The sequence below is a fragment of the Pyrgilauda ruficollis genome, unplaced genomic scaffold (assembly GCF_017590135.1).
Source record: "Pyrgilauda ruficollis isolate IOZ18807 unplaced genomic scaffold, ASM1759013v1 scaffold5, whole genome shotgun sequence".
In the NCBI taxonomy this organism is placed as follows: domain Eukaryota; kingdom Metazoa; phylum Chordata; class Aves; order Passeriformes; family Passeridae; genus Pyrgilauda; species Pyrgilauda ruficollis.
The window spans coordinates 17,660,911-17,679,480 of record NW_024526599.1 but is presented as its reverse complement, the minus strand read 5'-3'; the positions used below and the strand labels follow the sequence as shown (position 1 = coordinate 17,679,480).

At 39.9% G+C, this 18,570-nt stretch overlaps 1 protein-coding gene across 1 annotated transcript; it reads right to left on the bottom strand.

Annotated features, from left to right (window-relative positions):
- Positions 1 to 1,671: 1,671 nt before the first annotated feature.
- Positions 1,672 to 17,492, bottom strand: ASAH1 (N-acylsphingosine amidohydrolase 1). The gene is made up of 14 exons (XM_041480005.1): positions 17,346 to 17,492; positions 12,151 to 12,197; positions 11,867 to 11,957; positions 10,597 to 10,683; positions 9,570 to 9,648; positions 8,585 to 8,659; positions 7,723 to 7,768; positions 6,305 to 6,449; positions 5,282 to 5,336; positions 4,976 to 5,057; positions 4,242 to 4,373; positions 3,881 to 4,004; positions 3,154 to 3,210; positions 1,672 to 2,493 (listed from the first exon to the last, which is right to left on the bottom strand). Exons 1-14 carry the CDS (start codon positions 17,463 to 17,465, stop codon positions 2,404 to 2,406), a joined length of 1,230 nt encoding a protein of 409 aa, XP_041335939.1. The 5' UTR covers positions 17,466 to 17,492; the 3' UTR covers positions 1,672 to 2,403.
- Positions 17,493 to 18,570: the final 1,078 nt, after the last annotated feature.

The window sequence follows — 18,570 nt, the reverse complement described above, 5'->3', positions numbered from 1 at the left end:
TCAAAAATTAAGTATGATTTTCTTGTTGCTCACATATTGACATATTGAATTAGTTAAGCTGCATAAATCTCTTATGTAAAGTTGAAGAGAAAAATATATATGGATGATTACTTGACCTGGGAAAAAACAAACCTAAGAAAAAGTAATCAGACCACCCCCTCAGTGTTTGTGAGGGATCTCAACTATGTGTGCAGCAAATTAATATGAAAAACCACACCCATTGCCATTGTATCTTTCTATGTAAAATAAAAGGAGGCTAAACAAAATCCCAACATTGCAAGTAGCTGCAAACATTTCTTCAGTCAAATGGTCTTAGCTTCCCATCACCATGCCTAGAGCAGCAGCAGCAGCAGGGGGAAGGCAGTAAACTGACATTAAAAATAGGTATGTCTATCTGTAACAAAAGCAAATGAAACTTTTTGTCTGGATTAAGAAAACTTTCAGACTTGACAGGTGAAGGTTAAATCAATAAGAAATCACATTCATCACTTTTTGTATATCAAGGCAGACACAGTAAGTTGTTGGGGGTTTTGTTTTTAAATAGCTTTGTTTATTTTAGTCAATAGCAGCATAGGGATTCAGGCTCTGGACAGACATCTATGGAATTCAGCTGTCCTTTTGCAATTGTAAAGCAATTTCAAGTGTGGAAATGTGGATTGTCTTGCACAAGGGACATTACTTAATAACTGTTACTAGTCTACACTGCCTTGTTCTACATATGCTAAAGTGGGACAAGACTAATTAAGCAAGTAAACTGATTTTTAAATTACCCACTAATTTGATTATGGCTGTTACACAACTTCATTCCACATAAATCTGAACAATCCCCTGGCAGGTTAAGGTGTGCACTCAGAAACACGTGATGGGCTCTTCGCAGTACAGACTGCAACATCTGACTTGGTTCAATTGTCTTTTATGAATCAAATGGCCCAGGAGCTGTGTTTCACACATGCATTTTTCACTGATTGAAATTGTGTTGTTATATTTGGTTTCAATGGATTCAATATTCGTAGCTGAGAAGAGAAATAGATCCTGGTAGTACAATCATGCTGACACACTTCTGCTTGCATGCTTCAGTTAAAAAAGAAATTAGATGTACAACTAGACCGGCCCTTGTTTAATCAGGGGATGTTGATTTCTGTGTGCCCTCAATTTGTCAGTGTTACATCCCCCTTAATTGCTTCTTGCTGTGCTACTACTAAGGCCTAGAATATCAACACTTCATTTTCTTCGACCAGAAGCTGTGTTTCATTATCAGCTGCTAAAATTATTTGGTAAATAGCATTCCTGTGTAGAAAACACAGGAGCTGGAACTGTAAGCTAGTCCCAGCAATGCAGCCAGTGGCACAGATAAAATTGCTGCCTCCTACATTATCTGCTTCCTAGGATATTAGGTGCTACTACTTCTCTCTAAACAACCTTTCTTTCTGAACTTGAATTGCAGACAGTGGTGTAATCTGACTTGGCTTCCTTTCCCTACCTTCAAAAAAATCAGTGAACCAAAATCCTGCCAAAACAACCTGATTGCCTTATTATGATAACAGTTTTAACTACCAGTTTACAAAATCAGAAGAAATCGGTTTTTCAGCCACAGTCTATTTGGAAATGAAGCACTGTGGTATCAAACATGCATGATGTCTTAGACTGAAGTATGAAATCAGTACATGTGTATTTTGGTGACAGAAAGTATCTTTTCTTTATTGAATTAGTATTTTTTGAGACAATAGAAGAATCTGTATTAAAAAACCACGTTTGTTAACAGGCCAGGAAAGAGCTTCAGCAAAAGAGTTATAAATCAGTAGCAAGACAGTCTTGGCTCGGATCTTGTTTTAGATATTTCCCCAAGACCTTGTTTCTGTGACTATGTATGACACTTGGTAGGTTATTTTATAAAAGGGCATATCAGACATATCCTCATATTATACCAGAACAACAGCAATTAATTTTAAGTGCTTATGAAAAAATAACAAACTGTATTGTCCCAGATGGTCTTCTTATACCTATTTTTTTTGATGCTTGGTAGGTTCTTTAGAAGGATTTTAATCTAAATAAACCAAACAAAAAACCCCAAAAATTAACAAACCCCCAACCAACAACACACCAAGAATACAGCCAAGACTGAAGAGATCTAGAACTAACTGCTGAAACTCATCTGGCAGAAAGGGCTGGAATCACACCAGACACTCATGAGGATAGATTTCTTGTCAGCAGAACTGCTGACTACAAAGCAAGAAAGTCTGCTGTGAGATAGGGTCCTTCGCTGTTAGAAGTGCTTTGCCATTTCTATAGAGCCATTAGATTTCTGAAGAAAGGAGTCAGACTGAGTAATCTCTTTCCAGAAGCATTTTCTCATGGAGGACTGTCAAGTGGGACAAGCAGCTTCCAAGACAGAGAGGTACAGGGCTACCAAGGACTACAGGGATCTGGGCATTCCCGCAGGTAAGTCTCTGTATGGCCATTGTACACCTCCATCAGCGTTGTGCACACCGTCAGCTAATGGCCATGGGGGAGGAAGAAGAAAAAAGAAAATAAACCACATTAGAGGAATTCGTAAAAAACTCTCTCTGAAACAGCTGAACAGTTCTACTAAAATGAGCATTTACCTTCTTCAGTCAAAAACATGCGAGTATTAATTGTGTGTTCTCAGTCAAGAATGCTGCCTCCACTTAACACAGGAACTAAACTTCATCATTGAAGAACTCTTAAAAACTATTTCCTTCAGATTTTTTTTCCTAAACACAAAAATTTCAATTCCAGACTAAAACCTCTTGTGTTGCAAGAGTAATGTGCCTGTACTATGCCTAAATAATGAGGTATGTTAACTTGTTTTATGTGAATTACAAAGACATAGATCATACATTAATTCTGGTTGGAAGTGTGCTCAAGATGTCTGCAGAGCAGCTGCTGCCTGAAATCAGGGCCAGCTACAAGGAAAGGGCTCAGGCTACTGAGAATTTTAAAGCTGTATGGCCTTTGGGAAATAGCTACTCCAGCAATTACATTTTGCTTTCACAAAGTAATGTGAAATTTGGTTTTACATACATGTTTTCACCTAAAAAACTCTGAGTGTACCACTGAAGCCTCCTCCTTACAGGTACAGTAGTTAGTGGTCTGCCCCCCACTCTAAACCTCCTGCAAAAATAGAAGCATTACCTTATTGAGGACAGGCTTTGTGGAGAGAACATCATAAATTGCAGGTAGGGAGAGATTCTGCAAGAAAATAATACACTGATATTTAGGGGCATTACCTGTTAATGTAAATGCTGAGAACTAACTTTTTTACATCTCACTTAAATAACAAGATACAGCTTTAAAAGTACAAGATACCCATAACATTTTGATATCAGAAGAATTGGGGCTGCAAAAACTTGACCAGACCAGATCTTAGTAGAGCATGGCACACTTAAGTGTGTTTGCTGCCCCAGAGTGTGTATTTGAATTTCACTGGTAAAACTACTCTAAAAATACCAAAAGTCTTTCTCAAGGTATCTCTGGGTGTACCCTCCTGCATATGCAGCTGCTGAAGATGCTTTCAGGAAACCCAGATGAAAAGAAAGCCCAAAACAAATAAACCAACCAAACCAAAATGAATCCTGAAAACCCAATCCCCCCTAAAACCAGCACCAAAACCCAAACCAAAAAACAAAACAATACCCCAAAAAACCCAAGCACATAAACAAAAAACCCACAAACCTTTCCCATGTAAAAAGCCAGCTTCTTCTAACCCAGAAGCAGAGACAAGTTACCACAAAATCATCAGCCACTTGTGTCAATATAGCTGTGCTTGAAAATAACCCGAATACTTCTGGCTGCGTCAGGTCAGTACTGCAACCTGGGAATTTCAGACCAGCAGGATATGAGGTATTTGGAAGATGTTTACCTCTTGTGTTGTCTGGTTCAGGCACTTCATTGCAGGTCCTCTACGATTATCCAGCACCAGTGGAGGCTTCCAGCGATCGTAGTTGGTTTCTAACACGTACCATGTGCCCTTCTGGATATCAAGGCTGGAAAAGAGGTTTAAGTTTGTGTTTTGCTTCTCTAAGTATATAGCAAGTACACATATACAGTATATACTATATACAGATGCATTATTTTTTTTAGGCTTGCTGTGGTATTTTTCAATGATGGCAAAGAAGTCAGTTCTTGTACAACAGAAGTCACAAGAAACAGAGCACACAATTATTGGTGGAACCTGTCCTCTTCTGGAAGGCTGAGTCAGGTGTCAGGTCAAGCATACTCACTCCCAGATATCCAGAGCAGCTGTCCTGGATCGAGTTATCACACACCCTTCTCCAGAATTTTTTCCACCCAGAATAAAGTAAGCTGGAGCCAGCAGTCTTGTTTTTGCCAGTCTGTCTTTTGCATCCTGGTAACTGTGGGTAAGAAAATGTTGGATTATTAAATGCTATAAATGGTTCAAGTACTGAAGAGCAAGTTTCACAGACCCAGGAAAAGTTTGGGTAGTTAAGCCTTTCTTCCCTTTTCATGCACAAATGAGGAGACAGGCTCATGAGAAAGGAACACATTTAAGTAAAGCTTCTCATCTCATTTTGTTCTTAAAGTATGATTGTTTAGAGGTGCTTCTGCACTTTTTCTACACTTAAAACACAAGTAAAATGATGACATACTGTATCACATTCCACTGAATTGATTTATTGCATGACAGCTTTGTTTCTGCTTACTTCCTACAATGTACTAGTACCTGTTGGATGTGCTTTGATGCAGAATGCTGTTACACATTTAGATTGGCAACAGGTTCATCAGGAAAAAAGAAATCTGAGAAAAAATATTTGCGTGATCATGTGCGATGCTTTGCCTCCTGCTCCAGAGTACCAGCAACACCAGAACTATTTAAAGTGACGGCCACTAGGAAGGTATCTATATCACTGGATATTAAGCATACATCTACAGTATTCATGCTAGTTGAGTGCAAAGCAGATTAAAGATGGATAACATTTAGAGGGAGAGGGAATACCTTGTAGCATTCTCTAATACAGTTCTTGTAAGAAAGCCCATCCACATACCATCTCTTCTACCAAGAAACCATTCAAAGATTCCTGCAAAATATCAGAATAATTTGTTTTCAGACATGTTATTCTAACTCACTCATGTTCACTCATGTTATTCTAACTTTCACAGCTGGTTTTAAAATAAGCTGCGTTTTATCTAACTCATCTGCAATCTTTTTTCACCAATTGTGTGCCTGTTTATTAAGGTAACTGGTTTGCCCAAGGTCTGGAAAACTTGTGCAGAAATAATGAAAGAAATGAGCATTACTCACCCACATAACCACCATCAAGACTGAAACGCTCATTCATTGTCAGAGTGAACAAGTTCTGAAAAGCATTAAACAAGCCAACCTTCAGCCATTGCCAGCCCACGAGTATCAGTAATAAACAAGAGGCAGCATTGCAATTCAGATGTCAATTGAGCTTCTTGTTTGTTAGACTTTTCCCCTTCGAGTAACAGACTGCAAGATCAAGCTAATGTAGAAAGAACCTAATTTATCAGGGCTTGAATAAGCAGAAATGAGTTTTTTGACCTGGCAGACAATCAGCAAGGCATGCTTTTATGCTAAGCAAGTCAAGCCTGTGGCCATTTTTTCCTCTTGGTCTGTGTTGCATTGCTGAATTAGCAGTTTTCCTTTTCCTGCTGTATTTCACCTTCTCAGACCTCTGAGTACTATTCTAGTTCGAAGGCAGATTTTTAAGTCCCAGTGCTAAGCACACCCTGATATGTTACTGCTGTTCACATGGGCATGCAGCTGCACACACTGCAGTCCATGCTAACTGGAACACACAATTCAAACTCAATTCTCTGTCTCCTCCAACTAATGTTTCAGACAAAACCAGAATTCAGCTACCCCAGACTTCAAGTTAAATGAAAATCCAATTAAAAAAATCTTAAAATGCAGAACTGTCTTTTCCAAGAAGGATTGGAGAAAGAATTAAATAGCACAAATGTGCTGTTTGACCTCTGGGATCACAGCATTAGCTATTAGCCAGCAAGAAACTTTAACCACTTGTTCAGCACTTCGTATTCACTTCTGTTCATATTCAAAATTCAATGCTGTTTTTAAGAACTGTCCAAACAGAAACATTTTATTTAAGTAATCTCCTTTCACGAGGAAGGGTGCGCCATATTTTTCTTTTATCTGTCTTCAAGTAGCTATGCTGTGCACCAGAGATCATTTATTAGAGATCATTTATTGGAAAACATTCCAAGGCACAGCATGAAAGCAGAAAAATTTAAATATTAAAGGAAAGTCTGAAACAAATTGACAAGGCCCCATCCCCATACTTACTGGTTTGACTCCAGACACCATGCCTATGTATCCTGCAAAATTTGTGGACTTAAACACTGTTTTGTTGTTTCTCTGAAAGTCCAAGAGCACCACTAAAGGCTTCAGTTCCCGAGTTAACGTCCAGGAATTATTTTTAACATCCCACCTGCAGGAGACAGTACAGCATTTGAAATTTCCCTCAGTGGTTTTCAAAGCTTCCCTTCACAGCATGCAGACATCCTGTGTGTGATGCCTGTCCTCTGATCCTACTCATGTCGGGCAAGATCAGTGCTCTGTAGTTACCTGAGCAGCACCAGCCAGGAACAACTAAGAAGTCTAAACGCACAGGCTGGCAGTGAAAAGAACTAAGTTTTGTTTGAACCAAGAGCATACATATTGCTCAGGATTAAACAGCACCAGCTTCACAGCTGGTTTGTTTTGACCACGTAACTTTGTTCTCTAACTGCTGGCAAAGGGAGCCACAGGTACTGCCTGTGACAGCAAACCTCGAATTCTTATTTTTCAAAAGCAGAAAAGAAACCATGTACTACTGGATTTGCTCCACATGAAGGGAAGTACCAATTCCAGTTTGTAAAATAAGCGAGACCAGTTTGTAGGCAAAAGGTCCGATACAGAGCAGTTAGCAAACCGTTAAACTCTCTGGAAATAATTCAGACTCTGGAGGCAGCTTTGAAATTTGCTTAATTTTCAGGAAACATTTCTGGCAAGTCAGAGAAGTCCAACACAAGCCAAACCAAGGGACAGGTGGAGTCACAGCAGACAATGGGTGAGTTTTTAATAGGTAGGTAAGAATTTTAATAAAGATGAGCATTTAAATTCCAATTGTGCATTGAGCATCATCTGGATGAATGATGTTACAAAATACACTGGGGTAATAGAAGCAAATGCTGAACTACCTGATCAGGGGCATGAAAGGAGAACTAATGAGTGCTGGGCAACAAACTACAGAGTTTGTATGGAAATGAAGGATGATGGGAAGTGCCAATGGAACACAGTACAGTAACTGGGGGGGAGGAGTGGGAAGGAAATCATTAAAATGTCATGCCCCAATCCAATTCCCATTTCACTGCATATATTAGAATTGATGCTTCATCCCATCATGTAAAGAATAAGATACAGTGTGCCTCAAAGATCAGGTTACATGGGCCATTCTTTGGTTTGACACACTTTGACCTGGAGCTGAGAAAAGAAGTAGCAAAACACAGCTGTTCTTGATGCACGTGGGGCAGTTTGACATAAGATCAGCAGAACATCCCGATCTTTTAATTTCAGCCTTTTTTCACAGCACACAATGGAGAATTACTTGTCACAGCCTTACAGACATCCAAAGAAGACTCAAAGAATGTATGTAGCTGTTTAAAGTTCGGCTTGCTTTTTGTCTGCGTTTCAAAAAAAAAGTCACAAGTTTAAATACTTACCCTAGGAAGAGTCCAAAATCCAAGTTTCTGGCGTGGTACAGTTTCCCTATACAACAATAAAAAATTAAATACAATTTTCCAAAGAAATTGACAAATTTCAGCTTAGAAACCCAAGAAATGAGTAAGCAGTCAAATACCTGAGAAAGTCTGTAAGGAAAATAGCATTCTCTACTTGCCCTTTTCATAACCACAATATAATGATGGGTTTTTATTTGTCAGAGGAGTGTTTTACTGCAACTGAAATCAAGTAATCTTGCAAACTGCTGTCCGTCTCAGCCTCTAATCCTTCCACATTATCTTAAGGTAATGGCAACACCTTGAGCTTCCTCTAGAAGTGAGATGTTTGCAAGCCCTCTGAGAATCCCTTTGAAACTTCCTAAATTGGAACAGGTGCAGACAATGGTTCAGAACTAAGCAGGAGAATGAAGGAGTCTCTTTTCTTAGAAGAGACTGACCATTTTTTCTACCAGCATACACATGCAATATCTAGAAACTAGATGCAAAATCCTACATGGAGCTGAGAAAATTTCAGGTGTGTTGCTGGTGTTTCTTTCCCCTAGAAAAACAAATACCACCTCTTAAAAAAACCCCAACACCCCAATCACAAAAAACTCACCATCCAACAAAACCAAACCCAAAGTATCTTTAAAAGTATTTTTGTCCTTTTTTTTAAACCTAAGACATTTATGAACTCTTATTCCCTTTCTCAAGGAATACCTTCAATTATCAGTCCTTAGGCATTATTATTACCTTTTAGTCTCTTTAACAGACCTTACTGCCTGCAGTTGAGGAGGACTGTATTTGCACAACTGAGGTGGACCCTCTTCTATACAAAACTGTTAATTATTTTGGATTACATTACCTGTTTTATCTTCTGCCACTATTGATGTACATACAGTAAAAATTTCATAAAAAATGTTAAAAATAACGATTTCCCCTAGAAAAAAAAAAAAAAAAGAAACAAAGTTCAATAATTTGAATCTTGCCATGAACAGAAAAAAAATTGTTAGAAAAAAGCATAGTGCAAAGTTTAGTATTCTGTAATATTTCTGTTAAACATTTCAATTTAAATCTCCTTTGATCTTTAAAATGACTGGTTCAGCAAAATCAAGAGCTTCCTAAAAAGCAAACAGAGAAGTCAGAATCCCCTGACCCTCTGCTTTACCATCCACAAAGCTGACAGTCATTGCTACTTCCTCCTTGGAAACTCCAAAACAAGCTATAAAATTCACTTTAAAGAAGAAAGCTGCTATATGCACCACTACTGCCACATAAGAGCTGCTGCTAGCAGCAGGTGTACTGCTCCTGTATGAGGGAAGCAGTGCAAACAGGCAGCGGTCCTTCTCTGTCTCAGTTCTGGAAGAACTCAGTGCCTACTCCTCCCCTGGAATGATATTCTTTTGCAGCAGGTACAGAGGGAAGGCAGAAGGACATGGAAAGGACCACAAGGGAAAGAGAGCACAGCAGGAAACTGAGCCTTGACTTCTTTCTATGTCAACAGCAGACACACAGCAGAGTGCAAAAGCAACAAGCAAGAATAAAGGATCCCCTCAAATTTTGGTGCACAGGAGCTGAAACTTGCTCCACTTCCCAAAACCTAGGAGGGAGAACTTTCACCTCTACAGAGCAGTCCCAGCCTGATAAAAGGCTTATGTGATTTATTCCATTCTCCTCTAAAACTCTGTTTTTGTTTAGTGTGAGGTGTAATTTATTGCTTTAACTACTCAACTAATGATTTGTTAAAGTCACAGATGGCTACAACTAATGGCATACTGGTAAACACACTAATTTTAAATGAGTCAATTCCTAGCTTTCTACCATGTTGATAAAGTGTTAGAAACTGTTACCCAAAGGAATCCCAGATGAATTTGCAATCCCTTGGAGCTCTTCATTGAAAGGATAAGGAAGTGTAGCAGTCAGATGAGCCTGAAAGGAAAAGATTTTTTTTGTATGATATATGTTCAAATTAACGGTATTTTTTTTACTTACAACAAATGTCTCCTCAAGAGGCACACTTTTCTGCCAGCTGTTGAGTGTTTAATTTCTCTGCAGCCTGTAGAACTTGAGGATGTTTGCAGAGTACTTGGAAGATAAGTATACACTTAAGGGAAGTAAAACTCTTACTTATTAAAACACTGACGTGAGCAGTGGACATGAGCACAGCCTCTCCTAGCAGCAACAGACAGAAAAGTGAAGTGTGACTCGTATGTATTAAAAGCTCAACTGCAATGGAGCTCAATGTCAGTGTTTATGGACATCCCTGACTTTCACCCATTGGCATGGCAACCTGTAAAAGCTGCATTTATGTCCACTCCACTCAGGCACAGAGGAATATGCTGTAACTAAAGCTGGGGTAGAGATCTGGCCTTCTGCTGTCTCTAACCCTACACTGCTTTCCCCTGTTCTGTGCCAAAGCTTACTCTATCAGAATCAAATTCATTTTTAAGGTGAGGCCTGGTCAAAGTTGTCCCTGTAACCAGACATTTATTACAGTTTTCAAAACCTGATTTTACTCTACTGTTTAAAAGAAGTGGAACATGGTAAAAAAATTTCAATCAAGTGTTTTGGTACAGTAACCAAGGCTGTTGCATATCTGTCTAGTGTTATTAATCCAAACTTGAAAAGATCTTAGGAAAAATGAGAGGAGGAAGGGACCTGCAATTTTTTATTTGATGGTTTCAGTACTTTCAGAGTAGACAACAAGGCAAAATTTCAGAGTGACAATTTGAAATAGCATTTCTCTTCTGTTCCAGAAGTGGAATTAAGAACTTGTAAATTAATAACTTTGAAAGTTCTTAATTGCCAGATTCAGAAGCATTCTAATTCTGTAGTCAGAGCATACAGTAATAAAATAATTAAGCTGAAAATACTTACTATTTTGTTATCCACTATGTCAACAACTTTGCCACTAGGGAAGAAGGTATTTGCGATATCTTTAATATTCTGGACCACAGTCTTCAGCTAAAAAGAACAAGGGCTTTTGTTGAATAGAAGATCTTAAGCATAAGAATTGCTGGAATACTAACAGAACTTCTTGACAGACTTTTGAAAAAAGAAAAACTGTTGAGAAAAATACATATTTAAATAAAGTGCTAAATGTCACCTTCTTGGTGAGACAAATACCCTCCACTAGAATCACTCTTCAAGCTTTGTTCAAATAACTTTATTGATTAATACCAAAGTGTCCTTCTGCCACAAATAACAATTACAGGAAAACCATCCTCATCTTCTGCTCCTTTGAACACATTTTAATACTCTACACTCTTCTACCTTTCAGAACGTTCATTTCAAAGAAAAAAACACTCAATAGACTTCTTATGAAAGCACATGCTATCAATCTCCAACATGCAAATGTCACAAATAAGAGCTCCACTCCATGTGATCTAACTCCAAAGTACACAAGAGATAAAACTCTTCAGAATTTAAGGCGAAACCTGAAGCTTCCAACACCTTTTAAAATAAATATTAGCATGTAAGAATTTGTCTGGCTTTCAGATTGGAAAGGACAAAGTCAAGGAATAGAGAAAAAAAAGCCCTAGCCTTGTTTGAGAAATTAAAAATTACTGAAGTCAATTTTCATCCATCTTCACCACAGCTGTTTTAAGCAGTTTGAAATAGGCTCAAATATTAAAAAAATATTTGTGCTACATAAACACCAGAGCTACCACCAGCATTCCTGAAAAGGGCAGGAAACTCTTAATTTCCCCCTTGCCATTTCATCATCTCCCACAGCATTTTGAGAGAAGTAGGGAGGTGCAGAGAAGAGATGCTGCCTCAGTTTCACTTCAGTTTACCAAGGCTGTTCCTCTGGTGTATTGCTCCCTCTTCATTCTGCACCACCTCACGACTAAGGAGATTAGATAAATGGAATGGCACACACTTGTTTATGGCACACTGGTTTTTACAACTCTACATCCCAAACCGGTGTCTCTAGGCTTGATGCTGCTAGCTTAAGTGTTAAACAGAAAAAAAAATTAACCAAGCATTTATTTTGAACTGGAATAATATTAGAAAAGTCAACAGGAAATATTATCCCTTTCAGATACTTTTAGCACAGGTATTCCTTTAAAAACTTTTCTCAAAACAAAAGGCTATGTGCTCGTTTTATATCTCCTAAGCTTCAGAGCAGCTCTGCATTTCTTACCTCTGTCTTTTTGTCGCGCATCAAGTCATCCCACCTTCTGCTGGGAGGTAAATCGAGATTTATGACATAGGTAGGTATATTACCTTTGAACCTGAGAGAAAAACACCAGAGATCAAATTTAAAGAAGACTCTGAAAAAACATTTGACAAAATAGGTGCTTCCCACCTGTTACTAGCATTTTTTAGACCTGCAACAGGAACAAGTTTCAAGGAAAAAACCCTGTTCAGACTTGCAAATCACAACTTCTCTGTAATTTGCTAGACAAGTTGAATCAGACTACTTACGTTGGTCCTGAAGGAGGGTACATTTTACTCCTACACTCTTCTCCATACTGCAAAGACAATGAAACATTACTATTTAGCTTCTTTGTTAAAATACTATCATTCTAGTAGACTTTGTTTTGAATTCAACCTTTAGGACTAGTCAGTTAATTCAAAGTCTTGGGACTTTGGAAAGAGGAAAATAGAGGAGGAGGGACCAGCAGCAACTTCCCCATGTTGTCTGACAGACCTCTAGACAACTTGTCCAATGTAGTCCAGGGCAAGCACAAGGGTATGATAAATATACAAACTATATATTTTTACTCCATGTGATTTAATGAAGAGCACTTCAAAAGCATATTCTTTATGAATTTCAGGAACCTCAGATCTCAGTATGGACCAGTCTGTTCTGTTTGTCCAATTCATAATCCCATTTTATAGTGTCATTCCTAATTATGTTTAGTGTTAAGCTGCACTGTACAGCTGGAGCAGGAAAAGCTTAATGAACCTTGGGCAATCCCTCAGCTGGTGGAATGAGCTGAGGATTCAGTGTGGAGAAGTGCTGCTGAAGTGGTGCTAAACATCACATGGGGTGCAATTCAGGAATGTAACTAAAAAATATACCTTCATTCATGGGAGCATGGCTAGTTACAAATGAAAGTTTGAGAAGTATTTTAGATGTACTCAAAGTGAATGCAAGGTTGTTTTTCTACCAATTACATAAAGCATGCATATAAATATAATAAACATATGCATATACATGCCACAATTGTAATTCTATGTTCTACCCCAATGACATACAAGCAAATGCCTACTGGCCACCCACACTTGTGCTTCAAACCACCTGACAGCAGGCCAGGTTTGGTCCCAAAACTATGTGAGAAGTTCAGTAAGCTCCTTAGAGTATAATGTATCTCACTAAGAAAAAGGAAAGGTACATGTGCTGTTCTGGGAGCCCACAGAGAAGCTCCCAAAGCACAATTGTTTGGGAGAGAGAACACAAACAAAATACAGAGCGATCCTTCCACCACCGTTTCCCTTCCTCCCCACCCTTGATTTCCAATATTTATTAGGCTGTATTAATTAGATTACTAGTGTGTCCTTGAAATGCATTCTGGTTCCAGTGAAAATTGTGACAACATCTTCAGCACCTACGTAACTGGGACAAAGAAGTTAACTCATGTCAATGTTCTCTTTGGGCTAATCTCATTATCTGTTTTTAATGCATTAGTATAGAAAACACAATGTCTTACACAATGCCACAGACTTGAAACACCAGCTGAATCTATTACTGCTGGAAACAGCAATTCTAAATTGGGATTGATTTCTCTGTGTTATAATGTTATCTCTTTCTACTGTTTCCTGTTGGTGGGAGAAAGCATGAGACAAATTTTGGTTTTCCAACACATGAGGTGAAGGTATAGGATTGGCAGCTTTTTGCTTCCTAGATTTCACTGCAGTGCAGTTAACAGCCTTTGCACAGCTGGAACAAAAAGTCAAACACAAAAGGCCATTTAATTTTCAAAGTGAGAAAGCGTCAAAACAAGGAGGGTAGGAGGGATGTCAGATGACTAATTAGGCAACAAAAGTCAGAGGTTTTGTGCAAAGCCAGACAAATGCTTAACAGTATTGACGCAACTGTCTTGTGCAATTTTCCATCCCGCAACTCTAAAATCCATCAGAAAGAAATGACATTACATATACATCCTACTTCAATGGATGTACAGAGTTGGACCTTCAGGAAATACCCCCAATGAAATATGCTTCCCGACAGATAAAGCTTCTAACAAAAAGTTATCCAAAGTGGATCAGAATTCAGTTGCTCTGTCAGTAGAGCCCATGCTTACAGAGGAAACCTGTGCAAAACTGGTTTCAGAGGATTTTAAGCTAAAGGTGCTAAACGTTATGTCACTCCTGGCACTTTCCCCATAGATTTTAATCCTGTACATCTGCACCTATTTTTATCTTCCCAGTGCTTTGCAGCCTAACCTACAAAAAAAGGTGAGGAATGCAACAGATAAAGGGACAGAGAACAGAGAAAATGTTCCCTTCTTACGTGTGCTATTTTTAGATTTCTAACCTGCCTATGTATAAAGCAAGGTAAAGTCATCAATTCCTAAAATAACCTGTACATCTTTCAAAACTGACTGAGGTATCTGAAGAAATTAGAGATAATATTAACTGTTTCTTTAGGTTAACTATTACATCATAGAATCACAGAATATCCTGAGTTAGAAGGCAGCCAGAAAGGATCATCAAGTCTAACTCCTGGCCCTACATGGGAGAAGTCCAAGAGTCACGCCCTGTGCCTGAGAACATGTCCAAATGCATCTTGATCTCTGACAGGCAGTTCCCCACCAGCCTCAGTGAAAAACCTTTCCCTAATATCCAGTTTAAACCTGACACACCTTCAGGCCATTCCTTCGGGTCCTGTTGTTGATCAGCAACAAGAAGAGATCAGTGCCTGCCCTGTGCTTCCCCTTGTGAGGAGCTGTAGACTGCAATGAGATCTCCCTTCAGTGTCTTCTCCAACGAGAACCAACCAAGTGACAGCTCTGTGTATGGCTTCCCCTGGCACAGAGGCAGCAACTCAAAAAGATGTCAAGACAATCAGAAAAGTAAAAGTGGGGTGTTTTGTTTTTTTGTTTTTTTACACAAAGTTCTAACAAGGAACAAAAAAAATTGTTTTTCTTTGCAACCAGCTAAAGATTATCTGCAAAGCTTTCTGAGAAGGTTAAAAAAAAGGACATAAAGAACCCTCTGGCAGCAGCAGAAAAACCATAAAGCACTTTTTATAACCAGAGTAAAATAAGCAGCTATGAAGTTACTATTGTGGTTAGCAGGGTTCTCCTCTCTGCACAGGCTTGGCACTGGAAGAACAACAATAAGTGCTGTCCAAGAAAACCAGGAACATCCTCCCAACATGACAGAATCACCTTCAGTTTCCAATGTGACAAGCCAGAGGTCATCCCTGAATAGAAAAAGCTATTGGAAGCTGGACCCAAAGAGCAGATTACCATGATAAATGTGCTTTTCCAACATGCACTGAAACCCCTAAGAGCAATACAGCTCTTCTTGAATGGTGATTTAATGCTCCCTTTGTTTTGCTCTTTAAAATCTACTCTTACCAGCAGGTTGCATATCTTGATTATCATACATACTGCCAACTTTGAAATGGAGATGTATGTAATGACACAAAAACAGACATGTGACAGCACAGGATAGAAGCATTAACAGGAAGATAACACAGTGGAGGAGAAGTAGAACATGGTATGGGAAAGATGGAAATAAAAAGTGGAAGTAGCACAGAAGATTTATATTTTGACTGACTGTATAAAAGAAAAGTGGAACAGAAAACAAATTAGCTAACAAGCTGTTGAGATGAATTGTGTGAACTTAAAAAAATATCAAGTAGTTGTACTCCAGTTATTATTGACTGGAGTACAGAAAATTAATGCACGGTTTAATGACTGCTGAGTAATATTTTGACACCTAGCCTGATTTCATTAATATGAAATAGACTGAATGAACCTTATCCAGTCTAAGGAATACCACCACTTCCTTTATTTCTTTATTTTTGAGGTAGACCATTTCTGGCATTCCTCCTTAATATTTACGTATTTTACATTTTTCACCTTCCTATGTAAAAACAAAGAGAAAACTACTTCTTTGAGCTATTAAATATAATTCCATATTTTCAGTCAATCTGTTATATTTAGCATCTTTTGGTCTATGAACTCTGTGATCTAACACATTTTCCTCTCTGCTCCTCTTCCCTCATGGGATAATGCCAATGCAACACTATTGTGCTGCAGGAGTCCCAATGCTGTTCACCCTTCTGAACACAGAGGTTAAGAGTACTCTTGCAGGAGAAGAAACAGTGACAAGACAAACTAAACTGCAGTTTGTACAAAAAGGTGAGCATGGTTGAGGGGGCCTCAATGGAAGCTAAAGGGACTACGACAGTCTGCACCTCTGAGATGCAATTCAAGGCATTTATCTTCTGTGTTCTTTGTTAATGAGGTGAACCCAGTGGCACTTAGGAAGAATTCTTCAGCATGCAACCCTGCATCTCAAACAAAAATAAAATATCCAAGCCTAATATCTGGCTGCAGAGCAGCACAACCTGCAGCCTGGAGTGCAAAGATGTACCAAGTGAAATCAAATGCAAATCAAGCTCTAATGCTACTACTTTGCTGACAGCTGGCACTTTCGCCTATGACTCCACACTGCAGGATACTTTTGGCTAAAATTCTGAAGGTGTTTCAAGCTGGAGATAGCTTATAGCATTAGGAAGCTGCACTTGGCCAGTAGGATGGGACTGGAAGAAGGGAAGAGAGGGGAGAGAGAAAAGCCAAATCCTGTGTATTAAAAGACGCTAAGGGAACACTGGCCATCCAGATGGCCACAGTAATTTCCTGCAGCTCTCCCCTTTCACAAAACCCTTAATAATTTTCCCAAAATCAATGCAATATGCTAAAAAAAAAAATAATACTGGGAACAAACTAAAGAATAAAAGAGGTAGTATATTCCTAAAATATTTAAAAATAGATTGCAAAAGATATTTTGAGATCCAGAGATATTTTAAACCTGTTCTCTTTATAAAGGACTAATAATTTCAGGAACTTCAAGAGACGAAAGAATGCCTCGCTGCTTCAGGAATACACCAGGAAACACGAGCAACTGCTTACACGCCCAGGAGATGGAAGCCATCCTGCTCCAAACGACTTCCCCAGAACCTTCCCAGCTTCCCAATTCCACCAAAAGTTAAATATTTCACTTGTTCAGTTAAAAAACCCCCAAACGGCCGCAAGAGCACGAAACGACACACCAATCCACCTGCTCTACGCTCCTCCCCTCGGGTGAAACACAGCACACACACTCAGCAGATTCAGAACCGTGCGCTTTTTCAGCAAGCCCCTCTTAACTTTCCTTCTGGAAATCGCTGCTGCGGAGTAACAGGGCGACACTGACATTGCAGACGCGCACGAAACCGAGCTGAGGAGCGAGCAAGGACTCGTACAGCACCGCGGAGGCACAGCCCCTCCCGCCCAGGAGCGCTGCCCGGCTCGGGGGCAGCGAGGCGCTGCCGCGCATCCACAGCGTGCACTCAGAGGCTCGCCCGGCCTCCCGCCTCGGCAAGGGCAGCGGCCGCATCCCCCCGCCGGCCCCGCAGCGATCCGCTCCCGCCGCCCCTGCCCGTCCCCCGCCAGGCTCACCGGGTCCGGCGCCCAGGCAGGCTGCGCCAGGACGAGCAGCGCCAGCAGCGCCCGACCCCGGCCCGCCATGGTCCTGCCCGGCTCGGCTCCGAGCGGCGCTTCCCGGAGCGGCGGCCACATGACACAGCCCCGCCCGCCGGGGGCGGGAGCGGCCGGCCCGGCCCGGCCCGGCACCGCCCGTGCAGTTGTGATGAAGCTCAGCAGTTCATTTTCAGTCGCCCTTCCACAAAAGGCAACTTCCGCACAGGAGAGTCTGAAATAGAATCGCCTCTCTTTAGCAACGCTGGGAAAAAACCCGTGGCACCAGTTTTCACGTTGGCAGTAGTGCGATTTTTAATTACGCTGTGTCCTGCGCAGATTTTAGGTAGGCGGTGTGGTGATGCCTATATAACTTAGGTCAAAGTTACAAGGTGCTTATATAGCTTGAGTTATAAGATATCAATATAATCTGATATAACCTGAATCATAGCTTTTATACCTATATAACCTGACATAAATAATTGCCTAGACAATGTAATGGCTGGTACGTGGTTAACTAGTTGTTTAATGCTGAATAGGCAAAAAAAAAAAAAAGAAGAAAAAACTCACCAGGTGGATGGCTTTAGACATAGGTAAGTATAGTACTAATAAAAAATTGCAAATGTAAAGCCGATTAGCCACAAAATAAAGAATTTAGACTGGTTGGGACCAGACAGACCAAGGAATGCCATAACTGTGCATGCTCTGAAGACAAAGTTGAAAAGTTCAGATGTGAAGAAGACCTTGGAGGCCTTCATAAAGACCCCCGATGACCCCCGAATTGGGGAGATGCAAGCACAGTGCAAAAGAATGATCTAATAACCATAAGATCATACCACGTAAATTAGTTCCAGTGCATATGTGATGATGTTGTAGTGACATAGCAATACTAAGCAATACTTATTGTATAAATATACCACAGCACTTGACAAGGGTGGGTGAGTTAGGAGGAGATATCCCCCTGACCACCAGCACTGCAATAAACAAATACCTGCTCTACAGACATCAGTCTATGGGGATTTATTTCCACCCAGTCTTTCAAGCATCTGTAGTAGTGAAAGATGCCAGGCAGGCATGTTCTCGAGGAAGGATTTTTCTCCATCTTGCAGCTTAGGAGTGCAGGAAGTGGGCAACTGGGCAGACAGACTAATGAGAAACACAGGCTACGAGATGCATCCATCTATAAGTGCTCTGCCTTCTAATTATT